Source organism: Typopeltis vanoorti, chromosome 2 (assembly GCF_054136105.1).
Source record: "Typopeltis vanoorti isolate ZY-2024b chromosome 2, IOZ_Tvanoo_1.0, whole genome shotgun sequence".
NCBI classification, from domain to species: Eukaryota; Metazoa; Arthropoda; class Arachnida; order Uropygi; family Thelyphonidae; genus Typopeltis; species Typopeltis vanoorti.
Window position 1 is genome coordinate 142,688,916 of NC_143550.1, and position 22,707 is coordinate 142,711,622.

The 22,707-nt window shown below is 36.8% G+C and overlaps 1 protein-coding gene and 1 non-coding gene across 2 annotated transcripts in view; one reads left to right on the forward strand and one right to left on the reverse strand.

The window, feature by feature from the left end:
* Positions 1 to 20,034, reverse strand: part of LOC150109481 (von Willebrand factor D and EGF domain-containing protein-like) — a 419,421-nt gene extending 399,387 nt beyond the window's left edge. The window contains exons 1-2 of the mRNA XM_090402470.1: positions 19,994 to 20,034; positions 8,217 to 8,383 (exon numbers count right to left, since the gene is read on the reverse strand). Coding sequence (XP_090258596.1) covers positions 8,217 to 8,258 — 42 coding nt within the window. The 5' untranslated portion in view covers positions 8,259 to 8,383; positions 19,994 to 20,034. The remainder of the gene's footprint in view (positions 1 to 8,216; positions 8,384 to 19,993) is intronic.
* An 817-nt stretch (positions 20,035 to 20,851) lies between these two features.
* Positions 20,852 to 20,933, forward strand: TRNAL-AAG (transfer RNA leucine (anticodon AAG)). Its single transcript has one exon. It is a non-coding gene; the product is annotated as a tRNA-Leu (tRNA).
* Positions 20,934 to 22,707: the final 1,774 nt, after the last annotated feature.

The window sequence follows — 22,707 nt, forward strand, 5'->3', positions numbered from 1 at the left end:
ACATTTTTAGTTAGGTTAGGTTAGGTTAGTTGACACATTGGTTAGTCAGTTTGCATAGTAGTAGGTTAGTCAGTTTACACAGGTGACAATAATAGTCAGTTGACATTGATAGGACAAATTGAGATTGGACGAAATGTCTGACCAGATGAATGTTCCCTTGGACAAAGTAATAAAAGGACAAAAAATCTTGGACCATCTGCCTTCAAATCGTTTATACATTTATATGTTTATATTTCTTCTGACAATTCAATTATGTGAAGCAAACTTCTGAAATCATAAATACATTTTGTAGAAGAAGAATACATACATTCAGTAAATTCAAAATCGTTCTTATATATACACTGCCAAGAAAAAAAACAAAAAAACCCAGCTGACGCCTTTTTATTCCTGTACAGGGAGACAAGAATTGATTGAGACAAGAACAAGAGACCATCTCTGGAAGTTGTGGTAAAGAGAACATGAACAAGGAAATTAGGAGATTTTTTGTTTGGGATGGTGGGTGTTTAAATAATAAATGAATTTAGGTGCAGGTGATGAGCATTTAGTCTGATAGTGAAGACCTCCCATGGCAAGTCTTTTGAGTCCATAGAAGTTTGGTAATTGAATCTTTTCAAGCTACTTTAGACCTCCAACAATCAGAAAGGTAGATTTACACCATGCAATGAAATTCATTTACTCCTAAAAACATTCTAGATAGAATCTCGGAGAGCAGCATTTCAACCCATGACTTATTGGTTGGGTGAATATGCACTTGACCAACCAGACTATCATTACAAGTATAGGATTAGATGAGAATATGATTTTCTGTGAAGGTCAGAATGATAATGGTAACTGATAAAAAAATTATATAGTACTGAGATATTTAGTGCAAGGGCATTTGGACAGATTTCCAAATGGCAAATTAGTATTTCAACTGCTGCAAATGAGATTAGATACTGATTAGAACATTAAATAGAAAACTATATAATTTTTTTTATCAGTTACCATCATCCTTCTAGCCTTCAGAGAAAATCATATTCTCATCTAATCCTATACCTGCAATGTCAGTCTGGTTGGTCAAGTGCATATTCGTCCAACCGATAGCACCAATAGGCCAAAGAAATGGGAGCAACAAGCAAGAATTCACAAGGTTTCTGAATTTCCTCATGTGATGAAATTGTCCATTAGGTTCAGTTATTAAAAAAAAGGCCCGCTCATTAGATTAATTCATAGTATTGTTTCTGAGTCTTCATGGAGTCCAAAGATTTACTGTGGGGGAGATAAACATTCACAGATCACAATAACTAGCATGCCTTATGTTGAACACATTCAGTGTTGGAACATTCACCACCCACTCCAGCAATGCATTCCACTCATTCACAACTCACCATGAAAAAAAATTTTCTTTTCACTTCCTTACTCCTATGACCTTTATACATCCTTAGATATTCATCTAAGGAGTATTAGGAGTATTGAGATCGTCGGCTTGTCGAGAGCTCCTGAAAAGATTAGTAGTATTTTGTGTTAACATTAGATATTTTACTAGAATTTTAAGTAGTATTGTTTGCTTTTTGTTTCTTGGTGTGTCTGTGCAATTTTTGCATGTTTTCTGTTATTTTAATTATTATTTTTAAGAAAAGATAGCGTACACATGGCACCGATAAAGAAAAAAATGGCGGCCAGGTCGCCATGTTTGTTTAAGAGTTTTGATGTAAACGAATTTATGCAATGTGCTGTCTGTGAGATGTATGCCTTGCGAAGAGCGGTGGGAGTCTGGTTAGAAAGTGATAGTGGAGTTAATATGTGTAGAAAGTGTAAAGAGAATGAGGACTTCAAGCGTGTTTCGTGTGTCAAGAGTGATATCGTTAACAATAGTCAGAATGTAGAAAATGGCGGTGTGCTAGAGAATTGCGTGGTAGTGCCAGATAGGTGTGAGAGCGTCGCTGAAAGTGTAAATGAAGGTAGAAACACAGAAAGAATGGATGATTTGATCAATAATGAAAATGGTGAGATAAATGCGAGTAGCGAAATTGCCTGTTTGAATGGTGTGATACACAGAGCTAAAAGACAACTGGAGCGTATGAAAAAATGTGTGTTGAACATACCGATAAATAACCGGCGGAAGTCTGTGACGGCAAATAATAGAATGTTTGTAAACGTCAATAAAATGAAGGAGCGAGTGCTGTATGGGGATTCGCTATTAAGAGGAGTAATAATTGAGAGTTTAATGAAGTCGTACCAGCCGGGTGCAAACATAAAGGACGTCAGCGAATCTATTCGACTGCAAAAACAGAGGGTGAAAGAGATGATAATCGTGGCAGGAACGAATGATTTGAAAGAGGACAAAATGGAAATGATAGAGGATGTGAGGGAGTTGTTTGAGGTAGCAAAAGAGAAGAGTGAGAGAGTTAGGATGGTGAGTATCTTACCGCGGTATGACAGCGAAGTTTTTAGAAGGAGGGCCATAATTGACAATGACTTTATGCGTGGGTTATGCATGGAGAGTGGTGTGGAATTTGTGGATGTGTGGAATGAGTTCGATGGGCGAAAGGACTTATATATGATGGATGGGTTACATTTGAATGGAGTTAGTGTACGGAGACTTGAAAGAGTGTTGATGAATGATGTGGAAGTGGATGTACAGACTCAGGGAAACTAGATTTATTAAGAGGGGGGGAATAGATATGCAGACTTTAGGGGGGAAGTTAAGTGTATGAATGAGTATATTATGTCCAAGCGAGTACGACGGACAACAAATCAGAATGGGATGGCTGACAGAAGATGATAAAGCTAGTGGGATTGAATGCGACGGGTATAGCGTGTTCAGGAGTGACAGGGTGAATAAAAAGGGGGGAGGAGTATTATTGATGATAGCTGATGAGCTTCAGCCAAGGAGTATAGAAGTTGAACTGCAGGATGGGGAAAAAAGCACATTTGAGGCTGTTTGGTGTGAGATAGAATCTAGCAGAACAAAATATACAATTGGGTGCTGCTATAGACCGGGTGATGGAGTGGATGGTGGAGATAGTATGCATAAGCAAATAGAAGAAATGAGTGGAAGGAGGGTAATTATTATGGGTGATTTCAATTATGGTAACATTGACTGGAAAGAGGAGAGGGCACATGGGAGGAAGGAATTGGATTTTATGCGGTTATTAAGGGACAACTATCTACTGCAATATGTATTGGAAAATACCAGGGGGCAGAGAGTGCTGGACCTAGTAATTGCAACTGAGAATGTGGCTGTAACGAACATGACCATGTTGCCACCAATAGGTGAGAGTGACCATAAGGTCATGACTTGGGAGGTGGCTAAAGGAGTCGAATTTACAATTAAGACAGGGTACATGTGGAATTACCGGGCTGGTAAGTATGACAAGCTTAGGTGTATGCTTGGCTCAATGCCATGGCATATAAAACTGCAAGGGCTGGATGTTGATAGTGCATGGGAGGTGGTTAAGAACTGTTTGCAGGAGGCAATGGTTGACTGTATACCAAGAGTCCGAATAATAAATCAAGTAGGGGTTAAATGGATGAATAACACTATTAAGCTTGAGCTGCAAAAAAAGAAACAATTGTGGAGGGAATTTAAGGAGAAGGGTGACCATCAGGTGCAGGAACAGTATAAAGCTCAGGCCAGGATGGTAACAAGGGTGGTAAGAAAAGCAAAAGCAGATTACGAAAGGAAATTGGCCACGCAGGCTAAAGAGAATCCCAAACAGTTTTTTCAATATGTTGCAAGTAAAAGGAAAATGCTCATGGTAGAATGATCTTAAAAAATGCTGAGGGTAGGGAGGTAACCGAATCAGTCAATATTGTGAAATTACTGAGCGAGCACTTTGCAAGAGTATATCATCCAGGTGGTGACTTTGCAGGAATGGAAGAACCAACAGCTTATACTGGAATTGTGATGAATAAAGTAGAGGTAACTAGTCTATTACAGAACCTCAATGTCAATACATCTGTGGGATTGGATGGTATACCAGCTCGTGTCGTACGTGAAGCGGCCAAAGAATTGTCAGTGCCCTTGACCATTTTGTTTAATTTGAGCCTCAGGACTGGGTCAGTCCCAAGGGGTGGAAAGAGGGGAAAATAGTTCCACTGCACAAAGGTGGTTCCAAGGCTGCTGTTGAAAATTACCGGCCAATCAGCATAACAGGAATCATTATCAAGGTCTTAGAGAAAATAGTCAAGAGGAAAATACAAGATTGGATAGAAGAAAATGGGATACTGTATTGGGGACAGCATGGTTTTGTGAAGGGTAGGTCATGCCTCAGTAACTTGCTCACATATTATAACACAGTGACGGTTGAACTGGATAAGGGTAATGGGTTTACAGTGATTCTACTGGACCTTGCTAATGCCTTTGACAGGATACCACATGGAATTCTAATCAGTAAATTGCAGCATATGGGAATGGACATACGGTTGGTGAGAAGGATAGGAGGGTGGTTGACGGATAGATATCAGGGAGTGGTTTACTCAGGAGTAGAGTCCACAAGACGGCCTGTGACTAGTGGTGTGGCACAAGGATCTGTTCTTGGACCACTGCTGTTTAATTTGTTCATAAATGATATAGGAAAGGATCTGAGAGGAACAGTTCATTTGTTTGCGGATGATGCGAAGTTGGGTAGGGCAATAGTGAATGCAGATGACGTCAAAATTTTGCAGGATGATTTGGATAGATTGGAGGTCTGGACTAAGGAGAATGGATGTCAATTTAATGTGGCAAAATGTAAGGTTATGCATTTTGGGGTGAAAAGATTGGCGGCAGTTTACTGCATTGGTGGAACCGTGCTCCAGGAAATTGATGAGGCACGAGATTTAGGAGTGTTGGTGGATAAGGAATTGAAATTTAGGGGACACATTGCAAAAGTGGCCAAATCAGCTCATCAAATCACTTGGTTGCTGAAGAATACGTTGACAAGCAGAGACAAGCAGGTTATTGTTCCTCTGTATCGAGCCTTGATAAGACCCCCATCTCGACTACTGTGCCCAGATTTGGTCACCTAGGTTTCTTCTTGATGGGGAGGAGGTGGAGAGGATCCAGAGGCGAGTGACCAAGATGATAGCAGGTCTGTGGAATGAACCGTATGAGAACAGGTTGAGGATTTATGGGTTGCAAAAATTGGTTGATAGGCGGAGGAGGGGAGATATGATTGAGACATTCAAATTACTGAAGGGTTTCTATAAAATTAATTCAGAAGATATTTTTGAGAACAGGGCTGGTTGTGGGAGGACTAGGGGACATCCATGGAAACTGGGCAAAAGTGTGGTTAGTAAAGGTGTTAGAGCTGGGTTCTTTACTTTTAGAGTAGTGAATGAGTGGAATGCGCTCCCTGAGTCTGTGGTGGATGCTGTGACAGTGAATGAGTTTAAGGCGAGGTATGATAGATACTGTATGAATGTCGAATAGTTGTGATGAATATGATTTGGGGCCTCCCTCGATGAGTCTAATGACTCCCTGGAGTTGCCCGTAATAATAGTAATAATACATTGCATCCTTATAGCCAAGTGACCAGATCTTGCACAGAAATTCAAATGAGGCCTAATTAGTGCCTTATACAATAGAACTATTACCTCCGAATCCATAAGTCAGTCTTCTTTACATTATAGCAATAGCTTTCTGGTTAACCCATACAACTTTTGCAATGCATCCCCTGAACTTCAGTTCCATATCTACCAAGATCTCTTGTCTCCTTCACTTCCTGAAACAAAGTTCCTTCAATATGATAAATCTCATTCCATCTTCTCTGAACAAAGTGCATAGCTTTAAACTTAGTAACATTGAAATGATATCCTCATTGTTTGGCCCAAAGACCCAAATATTCAAATCTTTTTGAACATCATGTCAGAACTATCTGACATTGCTTTTCCTAATTTAGCATCATCAGCATACAATGAATATCTCCTCTCACACCCTTTCACACAGTGATCCCAGAACAAAACTTCATGGTACCCCACTTGTCACTTTTCTTTTTTCAGGACACTCCACTCCCATACAAAACTTGCTGGCTCTTATTAGTCAACCATCGCTGTAACCAAGCTACCAAATGATCCATCCTCATCTTACTCAATTTCAATACTAGTTTACTGCATGATACTCAATCAGATAAACTACTGTATAAGAATCTCTTCTGTCTAATATACTAGTTACTCTATTATAAAATGTAACTAAGTTGTTAAAGCATGACCCCCTCTTAACCAATCTATGTTATGCTCTCAGAAGATTTCCATTCTCATCAATCCAGTTTTCTATTCTGTGTCTAATCAGCCTCTCTTACACCTTCACCACTACACCTGATATACATACTGGCCTTAGTTGGATACTACTGACTTGGATTCTTCCTTATGCAGTGGTGGTATCATTTTTCCACTCTTTTGCACATTCTCATAATATACATGGTGATATCCCATCCAGTCCTGCAGCTTTATTGACATCAAGCTTACCTAATATTTTAAACACTTTCCATTCTTGAACTGTCAGTCTTCTCTCCTCCTTCCTATTGTTATTCAATAATTCCTACATGAAATACACTAATGAAACACTCATTGACCATTTCCATTATATCTTATAATCACCTATATACCCAGTAGATGTGACCAGCTGAAGATGTGTTCTATCTCCAGCAAGTGTATTCAACTTTTCTTCTATGCAACATAATTATAGAATTCTGCACCATATACTCCATATGTTACTGAGGGATACTCCGTTCTTTATATTTCCTCTATAACATTCCCTTTCTCAAAAACTCCTGCATAATTCTTTGATTCATCCTACTTTATTTACCCTTCTAATCTAATCTTCAGAATATAATCCGACATTCCTAAGATGAGAAGGGTAAATAAAGTAGGGTGAAATGGATGAATCAAAGAATTATGCAGAAGTTTTTGAGAAAGGAAATGTTATGGAGGAGATATAAGAACAGAATATCCTACAGTAGAATGAGGAGTATATGGTGCTGAATTCTATAATTATGTTGATAGTAGAAGAAAAGGTAAATATGGAAGATGGACTGAATTCCACCTTCCAGAACAAGAGAAATGTGTGGAATTACAGAGCAGGTGACTCTATGATAAATTAAGTAACTGATTATGGATGAAGTCCTGGGTACTGCTAATTTCTCTCCCCTTAACTGATCAAGCCACTGCACATTACCAATCTGTTTCCTTAATTTATCATAGAATTACCTGCTCTGTAATTCTGCATATTTCTCTTGTTCCATGAAGCTTTTACCTGCCTAGCCACTCCTCACATCAAAACAACATCATCCCTCTCCCTAGTTGGTGGCACTGGTGACATCTTCTGTTATCACTGTATGAAATTATATTATTAAATCCAACACTTGTGTTCCACATGTTGCTTCAACTACATGCTGAATTAGGTAGTTATCCCTAAGTAGCCTAAGGATCTAATCTTCTTTAATTTAATCTCCTTAGTCACACAAGTTATTTTCACTTTCAGGTGCTTCCATAAAAGTCACCCATTATCATCACCCTCCTGTTGCTCACCAGTTTAAACATTATAGAATCTTCCTCTGCATTTCCTGGCCTGAAGCAACACCCCATTAAATATCAAAAATTTATGCTTACTTTAGCCTCAAACCAAATGCAAAGCCATTATCATTACTTTCTTTAAGCTCCAACATGAAGGGAAGACATAACTCTTCTGAAATCATCATTAATACTCCACCTCTTCTTTTATTTAAAAATTTTATATTTTCAAAAAATGCTATAACCATCATATTCTATTCCTGTGCATACATCATCATCATCATTACATCATCGATAACCATCTCACAATGACATCAACAATTTGTGGACTGACTAACTGTATCAAGGCCACAAACTCTGCACCTTTTTTTTTATCCTCTTACTCCTTGCACTGGTGTATAAGAAAAGTAACCTTCCCCTGTTTTCCCCCCTTTTCTTCTCTTCCTAGAATACCTTATCACATTATTTGAGTTCTTTGACTCTGTTGCTCCCACTATGATGATCCCTGCATCCTTATCTTGTCTTCCTTCATTCTTTATATCTTGTATATCTTATATCAGTTCAGGTATCTTACACTCACTTTCCCATTATCTAGTTTTCAATTCTCTGACTAGCTTGCTTACTTCATTCATATTATTCTAACCATTATGATAATATTATATTATTCAAATACTCGTATATATAAATATACACCAGCAAAATCTATTATTTTATATATGTTTTACACATAACAAGATACTTACTGGAACACATGAAGTTGGTATTTCTGCTGCAGTACCATTCATTTCAAACTTATACCAGCCAATATTCAGGTTTCTATCACAGAGAAATTGTTGACGAGTCGGAGCTTGATAATCAGGACTTCTGTGTGAATCATTAATTATTAGATATCCTCCAACTGAGCATGGATCTAGAAATTATAAATTATTTTTTAATCTGAATTATCACAAACAAAAAATTCACATGTAGGTAATAATAATTCTTAAGGAATTACTATTTACACACATTTTCTAGTCAGTAATCTCGCAACAGTTTAACTGGAAGGCACCACTGTTTCCCGTAATTCCTTTTGTAAAAATAAATAAATAAAAACAGTGAAATAGTATGAATACAAGCTATGCACCACACCACTTATCATGTTTATTTTCTATCATTTTTATTTTCACTATTTATCACTTATATTAGGGGTGCTTAAGGGTCAAAGCTGTATAACTGAGAGGAGACCTCCATATAGCCTTTAAAGGAATGCAGAGAACCGTCCAAGGCATCTGACCTAATGTCCAATCCTCACCTTCTCGTGGTGCACCCTGTTGGGTATCTACCTGGATACTGAACGAATGAGGATGGTCTGACAATTTGGGATTTAGCCGACCAAATTGTATTTCTATTGGTTAAACCAAAATACAAAATGATGGTACAACATGACAAAATTTCATTCCGGCTGGGGTGTCGCCCGGTTAAACAAGGCCCCCATTGTTTTCACCAAGGAACCAGGGCGAACAGCGAAAATTCAGCTACTGGAACAAATCTGAAAACAAACCCCAACTCAGCATCACCAGAGTTAAAGATTGGTACTATCAACATAAGAAACCTGAATGGCAAAGAAATGGAGCTAGCGGAGGAATTAGATAAGTACTAGATCGACATACTAGGGGTGACTGAAACAAAAAGACAAAAACTGGTGAGATCTTTCTGAGCAATAAATAAAAAATGTTATATTCAGCCAATGACAATCAAGAAAGACAAAGAAGGAGTAGCCATAGTATTCAACACAAAATACGAGGCTCATCTTCATGAATAGCAGGCAGTGTCAAGTAGAGTGATTTGGGCAAATATCAGAATGGGGAACTGGACAATTAGATTTATTTGTGCCTATGGTCCCACAGAAGGTTCTACTAAGGTAGAAGGAGGAATTTTTTGAGGCTCTAGAGAAAGCTACTGACACAATGAAAAAGGAAAAGTTGGTCCTTGTTGGGGATCTAAATAGCAGAGTAGTAAGTGATTGTCAGACATACAAAAATGTTTTGGGAAAATTTGGAGAAAAGAGTAAAGCTAATAATAATGGCAAATACCTGTTGGATTTCTGCTCAGGACATGGACTGGTTATTACTAACACCATGTTCCAACATAAAGATGTGCACAAATTCACATGGAGAGAAGGGGCTAGGAATAAGAAAAGTCTCATTGACTATGTTATTGTTGATAGTGATGTTTTCTCCCTGGTGCAGGACAACAGAGTGTACAGAGGATTTGAAATTGGAAGTGAGCAGGATAAAATTGAATTTCATATTGAAAAGAATAACATGTAAGAAAGTTTTAAAGCGAATAAAAGTTGAGCAGCTCTCAGATGTGAACTGTAGACTAAAATACACAAAGATTATTGAAGGAAAAATGAAAGAGTTTGAGAACAGGAACCAAACCTTGGAGATTCAGTGGCAAGCCTTGAAGAAAACACTGATTGATTCAGCTAGAGAGGCATGTGGTGAAGCTGTCTGCAAGGATAGAAAAATTAGAACTCCATGGTGGACACAGGAAGTTAAAGAGGTAGTGAAGGAAAAGAAGAAACCATATCAAAAGTTCCTGGCGAATAAGTCAGCTTGTGCTCTTAGAGAATACAGAGACAAATGTAAGAAAGCTAAAGTGTGTAAAACTAGCTAAACAAAAGTCATGAGAGGACTTTGGCAAGAACATAGAAAATAAATATCAAGAAGGTGGCAAAATATTCTGGAGGTGTTGAAGAAGCTTAGGAATGGAGGAAAGAGTGCTGTAAAAGGAATTAGAGATGATAAAGGTGACATCAAAATGGGAGAAAAAGATATCCTTGAAGTATGGAGTAATTACTTTGAAAATTTGCTAAATGAAACAGGCAGTGATGACAGCACAGTGGTAAAAAACACTGACCAGGCATGAAGTCAGGAATACATATCCATACTTGAAGTATAAAAAGCCATCAAAGGGTTGAAATGTGGAAAGGCAGCAGGAGTAGATGATATTTGACCAGAAATGATGAAGTATGGTGGTGTAAAAGTCTTACAGTGGCTGCACTGCATAGTTCAGAATGCCTGGACAGAGGGATGAATTCCAGATGATTGGAGTAGAGCTCCAATTGTCTGGAATTCATTTCCCTGTTTTATTTTTTTATTTTATTTCCCTTTTTATATAGTACCCATATATAAAAAGGGAAATAAAACTGAATGTGAGAATTACAGAGGTATATCCCTTCTGAGTGTTTCTGGTAAAATATATGCAAGTATACTTGAGAAACGGTTGAGAAGAATTGTGGAAGAAAAGCTTGGTGAAGAACAAGCTGGATTCAGGTCAAATAGAGGCTCTCAGGATGAGATCTTCACTTTACAACAAATAGTGGAGAAATCATGGGAATATAAGAAAGATCTGTATTTAAGTTTTGTCGATTTGGAAAAGACATATGACAAGGTACCAAGAGAGAAGCTATTTAATAAGCTGCAATTATATGGTGTCAATGGGGCATTATATCAAGCAATACTTAGTCTTTATTTGAGTTGTAAGTCAGCAGTTAGAATTGAAGGAAGTACAGGAAGATGGTTGAATGTTAAATTTGGTGTGAGACAAGGATGTACATTATCCCCTCTGTTATTCATTACCTATATGAATCACATTATGAAGGAAAGTGGTATTAAACATGATATCAAAATTGGAGATGTTAATGTCAGTTCTTTGCTTTATGCAGATGATGTTATACTTCTAAATAAATCCGCTACAAGTCTGCAAGATTCTCTGACTAAATTGAATAACTGTTGTAATAGATATGGTATGAAGGTCAGCAATAAAAAGACAAAGACAATGAAAATAGACAGAATCATTGAAAATGTCAATTGTGTTGTGAATGGAGAACCTGTGGAACAAGTAAAACATTTCAGCTATTTAGGCACGATTTTTACTGAAGATGGTAAATTAAATATGGAAATAGACAACAGAATCAACAAAGCTGGTATGGTAGGAAGTCAACTGAATAAATTCATATGGAATAAGAGAGAAATTAGTCAGAACACTAAATTAGTTGTATACAAGACAGTGTTCAAACCAGTTTTAACTTATGGATTTGAGAGCTGGGTCAGAAGTAAAACACTTGACCAAAGACTAGAGACTGCAGATATGAGAGTCCTGAGAAAGATTATAGGTGTGAACAGATGGCATCAATGGCAATATCATATTAAAAACGAGGATATTAGGAAATAACTTGACACTGTCAGCATCCAGGAATGCATTAGCAGAGCTAATCTCAAGTGGGTATGGTCATTTAAACAGAATGGGTAAGGAAAGATTGGCAAAACAAGTGTTCTCAGCCAAGTTGGCAGGAAAACGACCCAGAGGAAGACCAAGATATAGGTGGTTTGATAGGGTACAAAGTGCCTTAGATGATAGAAATATAAGATCTGGTAATGTTGGAGTCTTGACAAGTAACAAACTGATTTGGAGGAAAATTGTAGATAGGAAGTTAGTAATGATGTAAATTTTTCATGTAGTACTATCATATCCTGCACACCCCTTGAGGGTACATGGCAGGAATTTGATGATGATGATGATCACTTATATTTTCTTATCATTTTGTGTTGTAATCAATACTATGAAAATAAACTAACATAGTCCAGATGCCTTTACTAACCATACTCTTACACAACTTCCAGGGATGATCCCCAGCTCTCTCTCTCTCTCTCTCTCTCTCTCTTTCTCTCTAGCTCTCTCTCTCTCTCTCTCTCAGGTTTCTATCAATTATCACCACAATTATCAAAGATCACTTGTCTACCCCACTTCCTCTAGTCGATGCACCCCAAACTTCAAAACTTGACATTTAGCTCAATTAAACTGATTCATTTGCCTATCTGAGCAGTTTATTGAAATCCTCCTGCAGGGCTACTACATCTACACTATTACTAATAACCCTTCCCAGCTCTTTGCATCATCTGCAAACAACTGAATATTCCCCTACAATCCATTGACATTGCCATTGATATAAAGGTTAAAAATACTGGTCCCAGTACTGAGCCCTGTGGGAAACCACTTGTAACCTTCTGCTTCCTTGAAAATGCTCTCTCATGCAACTCTCTGATACCTATTGGACATCCAGAGTACTCAGTATTTGAAACACACTCTCTTCTTGCACTTCTAAACCTTGAATATCCCTACAATATTAAAACCTTCTTCTATAGGTTTCCAGGTGACCAACCTGATATCCAAACCCATGTGCTGCAACTTAAATATCAGCTTATCATGTAGTACCCTATCAAATGCCTTTGCAAAATACAAAAAATGGCAGAATATGCCTTTCCCTCATCATCTGCTCTTGTCAGTTTATTATAAAAGGCAATCATATTACTAAAACAAGAGCACCCCTCTACTAAAACAAGAGCAGAACAAATCCATGCTTTCTCTCACAGATAATATTACCCTTATTGCCTGTAAATGATCCCTCACTAATTAATTCAAACTCTTAACAACTACTGATGAAATACAAACTAGTATATAGTTTGACACTTCCAGTCTGCTTTTACCCTTATGCAAAATATCTTGCTGTCTTTCCACTCTTTGGGTACCTTTTCCATGGCCAGACTTTCATTGACAATCCAGATCATAGAGCTGTCAATTATTTAGCATTCTCTCAAAACCTGTGGCAAAATCCCATCTAGCCCATTGCTTTATTGACATCCAGAGTACTCGTATTTGAAACACACTCTCCTCTTGTGCTTCTAAACCTTGAACCTGCCCTATCCCTACAATATTAAAACCATCTTCTATAGGATGAAATATCCCCATAAAGTGTTCATTGAACAACTCCACTATGTCCTTTGCATCAGTTACTCTACTCCCATTTTTATCCAATAATGCCATTCTTTCACAATCATTTCTCTTTCCGCTGGCCAAATAACAAAATTATTCCTTAGGATTTCCTTTAGATCTCAGGGCCAATCTCTTCTCATATTCCAGTTTTGTCTTCATTACCATACTAGCCTCTGTTCTGGTCTGAGTCTTATATTCTTGCATTCATGAGTCTTATATGCATCTGCTTTCCACCCTTCTCCTTTTATTTCTTCTACAACCTCTTTTTAACCTGAAGTTCCTGTTTGGCATCCACTTTACATCAAATTGTGTTCCCTTCTTCACTTGCAGTATACAACTTGCTATTGCTGCTAATAAATATTCCTTCACAAGTTCCCAAGCACTGATGATATCTTGCCCATCTAATTCCTCCATCCATGGAACTGCACCAAACTGATTTCTAAGACTATATAATCACCTGGAATTATAATTATAATTCCACATACATTCCTTTCTCTTTGATACTCCTGCATGTCTATTCATCTTCCAAGTCCAAACCACATGTTCACTCTCTCCATCTGGAGAAAGAGATCCATCTCGGTTATAATCAGATCTTCTGATGCTATAACCAAATCTAAAACTCTTGAATCTTGTGTTCCTTCTACTAGATGTTGCCTAGACATTTGTCCCTCAAGGATTCAGAAATTCCATTCCCTTACTGCTACATGCAGTTTCCTCTTCCCGTTTTGTCTTCCATAACAATCATTCTTTTTGTGCTCACCAAACTCAAATGCCTAAACATCTCTTCACCCTCTATGCGCCCTGGCTTATAGCAACATCCCACAAAATATCCCATCCTGTCCGCCTCTACCTCACACTATATGCTTTCAAAACCATTAGTGCCATTGCCCTCCAAATCCTCCACTTTGAGAGGACATAACTCATCACTTATCATAAGCATTACTCCATCACTGCATTTGTTCTTCTATCCTGTTGAAAATTTTGTACTCTGCTACTTCTATTCCTGTATATATGTTTCAATCATATTATTCTCCCTCCTCCTATCTATCAAAGTTTGTAGATCATATTCCCTCAATCTGTAATTATACCTAACATTCTAAACTTCTGATATCATCTTTGCAATTTGTCTTTATTGCCATGCTGTTTCTTTGTCCGCCTCACATTGAGATGGCCAAATCTGCACATAGCATTCCGGGTCCGATCTGATAAAAGTGCTACAGAAAGGAATTATCACATCCAAATCTCTCCTGACCATTGTCTTGCTATCATAGTAATCTGGTAAATTGTTTTCCTCACCCTGGGAATGTATGCTTGCTCTTCAATTTCTTATGACCTCATCCCAAGATGCTTTATCTCATCCACCAATAGACTACATGACCTTCATGTAGTCTGTTGATGTAGTGTAGTCTGTTTTAAAGAACTTAATGTAAGGTTTTAAAAAAAAACTCACATTGATAATTTTGTTTATTATAAATGATACATTTAATGAAAGTCTCTCAGTAGGTAAGGTTTCTAAGGAGTGGAAAGAAGGCAAACCGGTCCAGTTATAGACCAGTTTGTAAAAATGCAATTGTGGTTAAAGTACTGGAGAGGTTGGTTTGGAATGGATCTGTAAAGTGTAAATCTTGTTTTAGCAATTTACTTGAATTTTATGACAAGGTGACAAGAAGTGTGTTAGATAAGGGAGAATCATATACAGTGATAATAAATTAAAGACTTAATTCGGTATGTTAGTCAAGTAAATAATTGTTTAATATCCGACATGTTTCACTGACTAATATCTGTCAGCATTTTCAGGGATATACTGGTAAGCAATGGAAAGTAACAAAAACTAGGAAACTAACCGACAATTCTAAAAATTATATAAAGTTATCACTGTGCGTGATACAATACGCGTGTCACAAGTACAACGTTTTATTTGTTGAGATATTTATTGTAATTTTCATGAAAGTTCATTTCTTTTTGGTTAAATGATCTAATTAGAGTTTTCCATATATCTGGTAGGATTAGGCCTTGATTCTTATTTAAGTTACCTGTTAACGGGCGACTGTAGCAATTTCTTTGAATGTTCTGGAATGGTAGTTCTCTTCTATGTAGGGCATATGACTCATATCCCATTCAATATTATGGTTGGTAGAGGCGAAGTGAGAAGAAAGGCCTGATATATCTTGTCTGTTATTCCTTACATAGCCTATGTGTTTTTTCTTTCTTGTTTCAAAACTTCTAGATGTCTGTCCGATGTAATTGATGCCGCATGAACAGGGTATGCTGTAAACTCCAGAGTATTTGTAGAAAGGATGGCTATCTTTCAGGGATCTTATAAACTTTTGAATGGGCTCAATAGGTTTGAAGGTTACTCTGATATTATATGGTTTTAGAAGAAGAGCTAATTTTTTGGATGTGGTACTAACAAATGGAATTGTTATAGAGCTGATGTATTGGGTTTCATCTTGTTGTCTTTGTGGTATGTCATGAAAGAGAATCTTGTTGATGAGTCTTGTAGGGTAGCCATTTAGGGATAGATCTCTGGATATTTTCATTAAGCTGGATATTTTCATATGGATAATGCTGAGTTTCTGGGATATGTGGTGAGACGAGTTGAAATGGAGGTAGCACCCAGTGTTGGTAGGTTTTCTATATACCAACAGGTTGATGCTATTGTCAGTTTGTTTCTTAATAAGGACATCTAGGAATGGAAGTTTATTATTTTTTTCTAGTTCCAATGTGAACTTGATAGTGTTGAGGAAGCAATTCATTTTGTTTAGATAATCCATTAATTCTTGTCTTTTGTGATTCAAAATGATGAAGATGTCGTCAACATACCTAAACCATGTGGTTGGTTTAGGGGTAATTTGGGATAAAATTTGAGTTTCTAAATTTTCTAAGAATAGGTCGGCACAAGAAAGAGAGAGGGCTACCCATGGCTAATCCAGTAAGTTGTTTGTAGTAGGTTTTTTGCCATGTAAAATAATTCGAAGTTAAACAATGCTTGAACAACTTGGTGATGTTTGGTGGGAACAAGTTTTCTAAGATGTTGATGACTTCTGAAACTGGAATATTTGTGAATAGAGATGTGACATCCAGGCTAGCCATAATATTATCTTCAGAGATACCGGTGTTTTTTTTTTACATAATATTAATAGACTACTACATGATAAGTTGATATACAAGCTGCAGCTGATGGGAATAGATAGCACATTGGTTAGTTGGAGTGGAGATTGGCTCTTTCTCTGAACGATACCAGAAAGTTGTGTATGATGGAGCAGTGTCTCAAAAAATGGAGGGTAACCAGTGGCATGCTCCAGGGTTCTGTTCTTGGGCCTCTGCTGTTTAACTTGTTTGTAAATGATATATCATGTGGACTGACTGATGACCTTCAACTGTTTGCTGATGATCCAAAGTTGGGGAGAATTATAAGTAGCACCACTGATATTAACTCCCTTCAGAAAGATTTGAGTAGACTTGGACAAAGGAGTGGGATTGTAGTTTTAATAAGTGCAAGACTGTACATTGTAGTGCTGCTATGATATGAAGTACCCTAACATATAGGGATAAGGAGGTGGTTGTGCCACTGTATAAAGCCGTGGTCACACTACACTTGGACTATTGTGCTCAGATATAGTCACCTGGTTTTCAGTGTGATGTGGAAACATTGGAGAGGGTCCAGAGAAAAGTTACTAAGACAATATCAGGACTCTGGAATGCTGGATATGGAGAGAGGTTGAAGAAAAGTGGAATATAAAGTTCGGTGAACAGGAGGAAAAGAAGTGATGTGATAAAGACATTCAGTTAGTGAGGGGATTTTATCAGATCAATCCAGAGGGGATTATAAAAAGAGTAGAAGGGCAAGAGGGGGAGGAACCAGAGGCAATTCCTGAAAGTTGTGCAACCCATGACGATTTTTTACATGGAGAATTGTCAATGAATGGAATGCATCACCAGAATATGTTATTAATGCAGGAAGTGTCACGATTTTATTATTCAATATAATAGTTTTATTATCAGTTGAATGACCTTCTATGATGAGTCTGCCAACTCTATGGAGGGTTGTAATAATAATAATAATAAGCATGACTCCACTTATTTGCCTAACTTCTTCCTCTTACTACATAAGCATCACTACTAACAATTCTCCAGGGCTTTGCGCCACCTGCAGACAACTGAATATCACCCTGTACTCCAATCACAATATTATTAAAACAAAGAGCAAATAGCAATGACAGCATGAGATGACAGCAGAAAGCTTTAGTTTATTGATAGCTTGAGCTCACTATCAGTGAAAGCTGAAGGATAAATGCTGGCCTGGTTGACCGAGTGGTTAACATATCCGATCTTCAGCCAAAAGGCTGTGGGTTCAAATCCTGCCATGGGCATGGATGTTTGTGATTGTCTGTGAAAATACTAGTGGTGGTGGTGGACAGTAGATGGCATTGGTGTAGATGATGCAGATGGTGGGTGGATGAGGTTAAATAGTGGAGACGGAGATTTGTAGAGCAGGTGCCCTCCCTCGATGAGTCTTTGGACTGCCTGGAGGTGTCAAATAATAATAATAATAAAGACTGGTTGATAACTTTTTTCTAATTTTTCAATTAATTGAAGACATACACAATAGGCTGTATGAAACAATTAAACAGTGCTCTTTCTGAAAATGTTATATGTGTCTTGTCTGATATATAACTATGGACATTTAACACCACAGAAGCCTCAATTCATAAAGACTGGCTGCCAGTCTTAAAATAGTTAGGACTAAAATCCTGGATGTATATTACAGGTGTGCTACGTGTGAGCCAAACACCTAGAAAATTCATGAAGAAATAATTTTGGACTTTGTGCAACAGAAATAAAAGTCACCAAGAGAAACTGTTATAAGTGATTTATTCATGGTTTTAGTGCCTACAATATAATACTGAAGTTGAAATCCTAGAAAATACAAAATTAACTGATATCAGTGATTTACTCCTGTGAGCTTTCAGTATTTTTGTTAATGTGATTCCTACCCATAAAAGCTAGTAAACCTATAGTACATCAGTATGGTAGGCAGGCTAACCATTTTTTTTATTTTTTGTATTTCTTTAAATTTATTTTTTACATAATACAGAAACCCTGCTCTAAATGTGGAACTTTTTCAAGCTGCTTCAAGTCATGAACAAGCAGGGTGGTGATGGCCTCACCTAGATGAATGAAATTCATCTCCCACTTAAAGACAATCTTAAACATCATAGGATTTGAACCCATAGCCTATTGGCTGGAGAATCGGTATGTTAACACTTAGGCCCACCAAGCTAGCATTATATTTTATTATTATTACATGACACTTCCAGGGAGTCCAAAGACTCGTTGAGGGAGGGCACCTACTCTACAACTCTCTGTCTCCATCAACTGCAACTACCATCATCTACATCAGCGCCATCTACTGGCTGCCGCTACCACCACCACCACCACCACTAGATTTTAATCACAAACATTCATGCCTATGGCAGGATTTGAACCCGTAGCCTTTTGGCTGGAGAGCAGATTTGCTAACCACTCAGCCAACCAGGCCAGCAAATATATTTGCAATACAATACTGAAGATGAAAGTCTCAAGAAACTGAGCAAGTTACTAACTTTCTTCTACAAGATAAACACAGTCAAAGACCTATTTTCAGCTGAATTCAGCATATTTGGGCTTTACCAATATATATATTCTACTGTTCTAACCAATATTAGAATCTATTCAATATCGTTCTTACTATGTTTTTTTTTTTTTTTTTTTAATATAATAAGTAAAGTAAAGTAACAAGTAAAGCCATTCTTTGTTAACAGCCATAATTCTCAAGTGATGAGTTTGTGGCAGGATTTTTCTCATGGAAGCTAAGCTTTTTCATCCTGTAAAACAGGCAAACTGGCCAGAAGAACACACACACATTTAACTGATATAATACAGTAGTCTCATAACCTTTATTGTATTGGCTATAAATCCAAATCAAACCAGTGATAAAGGTAAATTGTATATGAGGGCAGGCTAAGGGAATTACATTGAACTGTGCACCCCTTAACAGTCCAGACTATTAAGGGGGGGGGCACACTTAGGCCAACTGTTCAGACTACCAAGTGTTATTCCCAGTTACTTAGCACTCTCATTTCTTTGTTGTGTTAATATCATTTCTGTTAAGCAAATCTCATATGGAGATTAGTAAGTTTTTTTTGTTCTTCAAAGCAGATAAACCAGCTCAAGAATACAAGCAGTTAACAGATTACATTTCATTTAACGAGTGGATGAAATGTGTAATGTAGTGTTGGGTGGGGTGACTGGCTTCCTGTAATGAGTATTGAGACTACAATGGTGGTAACAAGTAATAATAATAATAATTCTGTGATCCACCTGTAATAATTATAAAGATTTACAATTAACTGCATTATTACATTTATAACTAAAATTTTAATGTCTGAATATAAATTAAAATTTTATTTTATTACAAAAATAATTTCAATTGAAATCTTAAATTTAATCATGTATATTGTCTATATTGATAATATATATATATATATATATATATATATATATATATATATATATATATATATATATATATATATATATATATATATATATATATATATATATATATATATATATATTAACAATGTATATTTCGTTATTAAGAAGGAGTATGTGAAATTCTTTCCTAAAGAAGAATGTTTTAACTTTTTTTATAATTAACCTTTCAATAGTTTCAGAGCAGAGAAACTGAAATTCTCCTCCCTCCACGCACACCTACAGCAACACACGTTCTCTCTCCCCCTGCACTGAACTCAAAAGCTGTCATTTCTCTTTTGTAATACAAAATTTCGGTGGAAATTATTCTCCTACTTTTTTCCGACAGCATACTGCCATCTATCGATAAAGAAATTCAATATTCGTCGAAAGGACAACTACAATCATAAATAAGAAGATTATTTGTGTGTACTGAATTTTCGAAAAGATGTATACAGTATATTATTATTATCATTATCAGCTATATATAGTACATATAAAAACAAGAAGTTTGAATATAGATGTCATCCTACTACAATCCCAAGTAAGCACAACACAAATTAAATGTACTACACATTTGTAAGTAATTTATAACATAATATATCAGTGGCGTACATAGTTCAAATTAAGGGGATATTAAATCCCACATTGTTTTAAAACCGAATAAGAAACTCAAAGATTGGAATCAGAGAGTTTCATAAATGTGGGATTTAATATCCCCTTAATTTGAATAATAGAGTTTCATGCCTGTTTATATCGCCGAAATGAAGCCTATTGGCTCTTTATATTTAAGTATATAGTAATATTTTTCTAGCTCCTTCGTACCGAAACTGAAAGCAACGACTTATATAGTTGTTGGAAACATTTGGCATGTTCGAAATGCTTTTAGTAGCTAAAATGACAACACATGACGATATTTTGTGTATAGCATAACACATCTGTGTTATCCCAAAACACGTGAATACTTAATTATAATGCATTACATATTATCGTAATATTACTGATATCTGTATATAACGAGTAACGGAAAGCATCTTTATAGGTCGGTAGGGTGGCCGAGCGGTCTAAGGCGCTGGTTTAAGGCACCAGTCTCTTCGGAGGCGTGGGTTCGAATCCCACCCCTGCCAAGAAGTTTTTTTCCTTTGTCTGGTCAAAAATGTGTCTTTGTTAAAATACCGATAAAAAAAAAAATTAAGAAAATAAATTCCCTTAGGCTTCTTTATCAATATTTATAATAATTCAGTGTGCCTAAAAATAGTTAACAACAAAATGTTCCGCTATATGTCTTCTATTTACACTTTTAAATAATAACGTTTCAGTTATAGTAATTTTTTTAGATAATAATGGAATAAGCAAGCCGCCTAATGATGTGCTTTAAGTGTTCCCATGCCTTATTGGCATGTTTAAACTTATGGCTAGAACATCGAAGTATTTTCTCTTTTTAGGTGATTATATTCGAATTTTTTTTCTTTGCTTCTAATTTCTTATTCATTTTTTTTTCTACAAAAATGAGTGTTATTCTATTTTATTGGGGGGGGGGGGGGGATTAACGACAGGAAAATAACGTCTTCGGCAAAAAATAAAATAAACCAATAACCAATCAGGTCTTATTAAGTCTTCCTTCCATCGAGCATAAAAGACTTGGAATAATTCTAGGAATAAATCTTTCCAGAATTCGTTTCCGAACCTAAGCAAAAAAACATCAACTTAAGAACACATATTATTATCGTAATACATTTAAAAAATGGATGTTCATTATTATTATTATTATTATATTGTTATCTAAGGCCTCCAGTGAGTCAAGGACTCATCGAGAAAGGCTATAAATCACCCAAACCAGCTGTCATACCTTCCCTTAAATTCATTCACACTAGATGCACTCACTACCCCTAAAGGCAAACTCGGTTTTCTGTGAGAGAAAAATCTAGCTCTACCCTTTCTGCGAACAAACCTAACTTTCATGGAGCCAGCGTGTTCTCTCCAAACATTCCATAAAACGAAAAATTTCATCAGACGATATCCTATAACACCCATTAAGAAGTTTACAAACCTCTATCATTATAGACCCCATTTTCTAAATCCCATAATTCGTTAACCGAAAGGAATATTATAATGTCCAAAAAAATTTTAGTCAAGCGGTTTCGATTTACAAGATATCAACCATGACGCAAATCATTGATAACAAAGAAGCAAGCACAAGCCACAAGCTAAATCTTGACAATATGTAGTACCTTGTCATGGAGAGTGGCTCCATCTATCGCCAATGACAACAGAATGAATGCACAGAGCATTTCATTATACAAAGATTATTTTGACGAAACAGAAAGTTTCGATAATCGATACTAAAAGAGTGGTTACCTACCCTTAGTACAAGAATCTTATCTACACTGGTGTACAAAATCTAAAGGTATATACAGGTAAAATCTACGTTTTTACCTGTATATGAAAAAGGTTTCGTGACTACAGCCAAATGTGGACATAACTTTATTTCCAGCATACTAATAAATTACATTACACAAAAAAGTGTTATAAATTTCATACAAATTAAATTGCAACACGTTTTTAGCAAAAGTTACAAATTTCCTAACGACGTAGTTAAGGAATTAATGTACAGAGCGTACAGAGAACTATCTCCTCCCCCCCACCCCCACCCCGAGAACTGTGATGCAGCTCTCACAATGCCATACCATGCTTATCACCAAGTGATTCTAGAGGCGAACTGACCAACTCCTTCTTCAGAATAAAGATAAGGCCCTTGTTTCTTTTCTGGGGGGGGGGGGGATTTCGACCGGCAACAATGCCTGTCCCTATTGCGTCCCAAACGTGTTCTATGATTTCTTTCTGTGATTCGTCATTGCCGCGTCTGGGGGCATCAGTCCGGGATCCTGATGATAAATATGA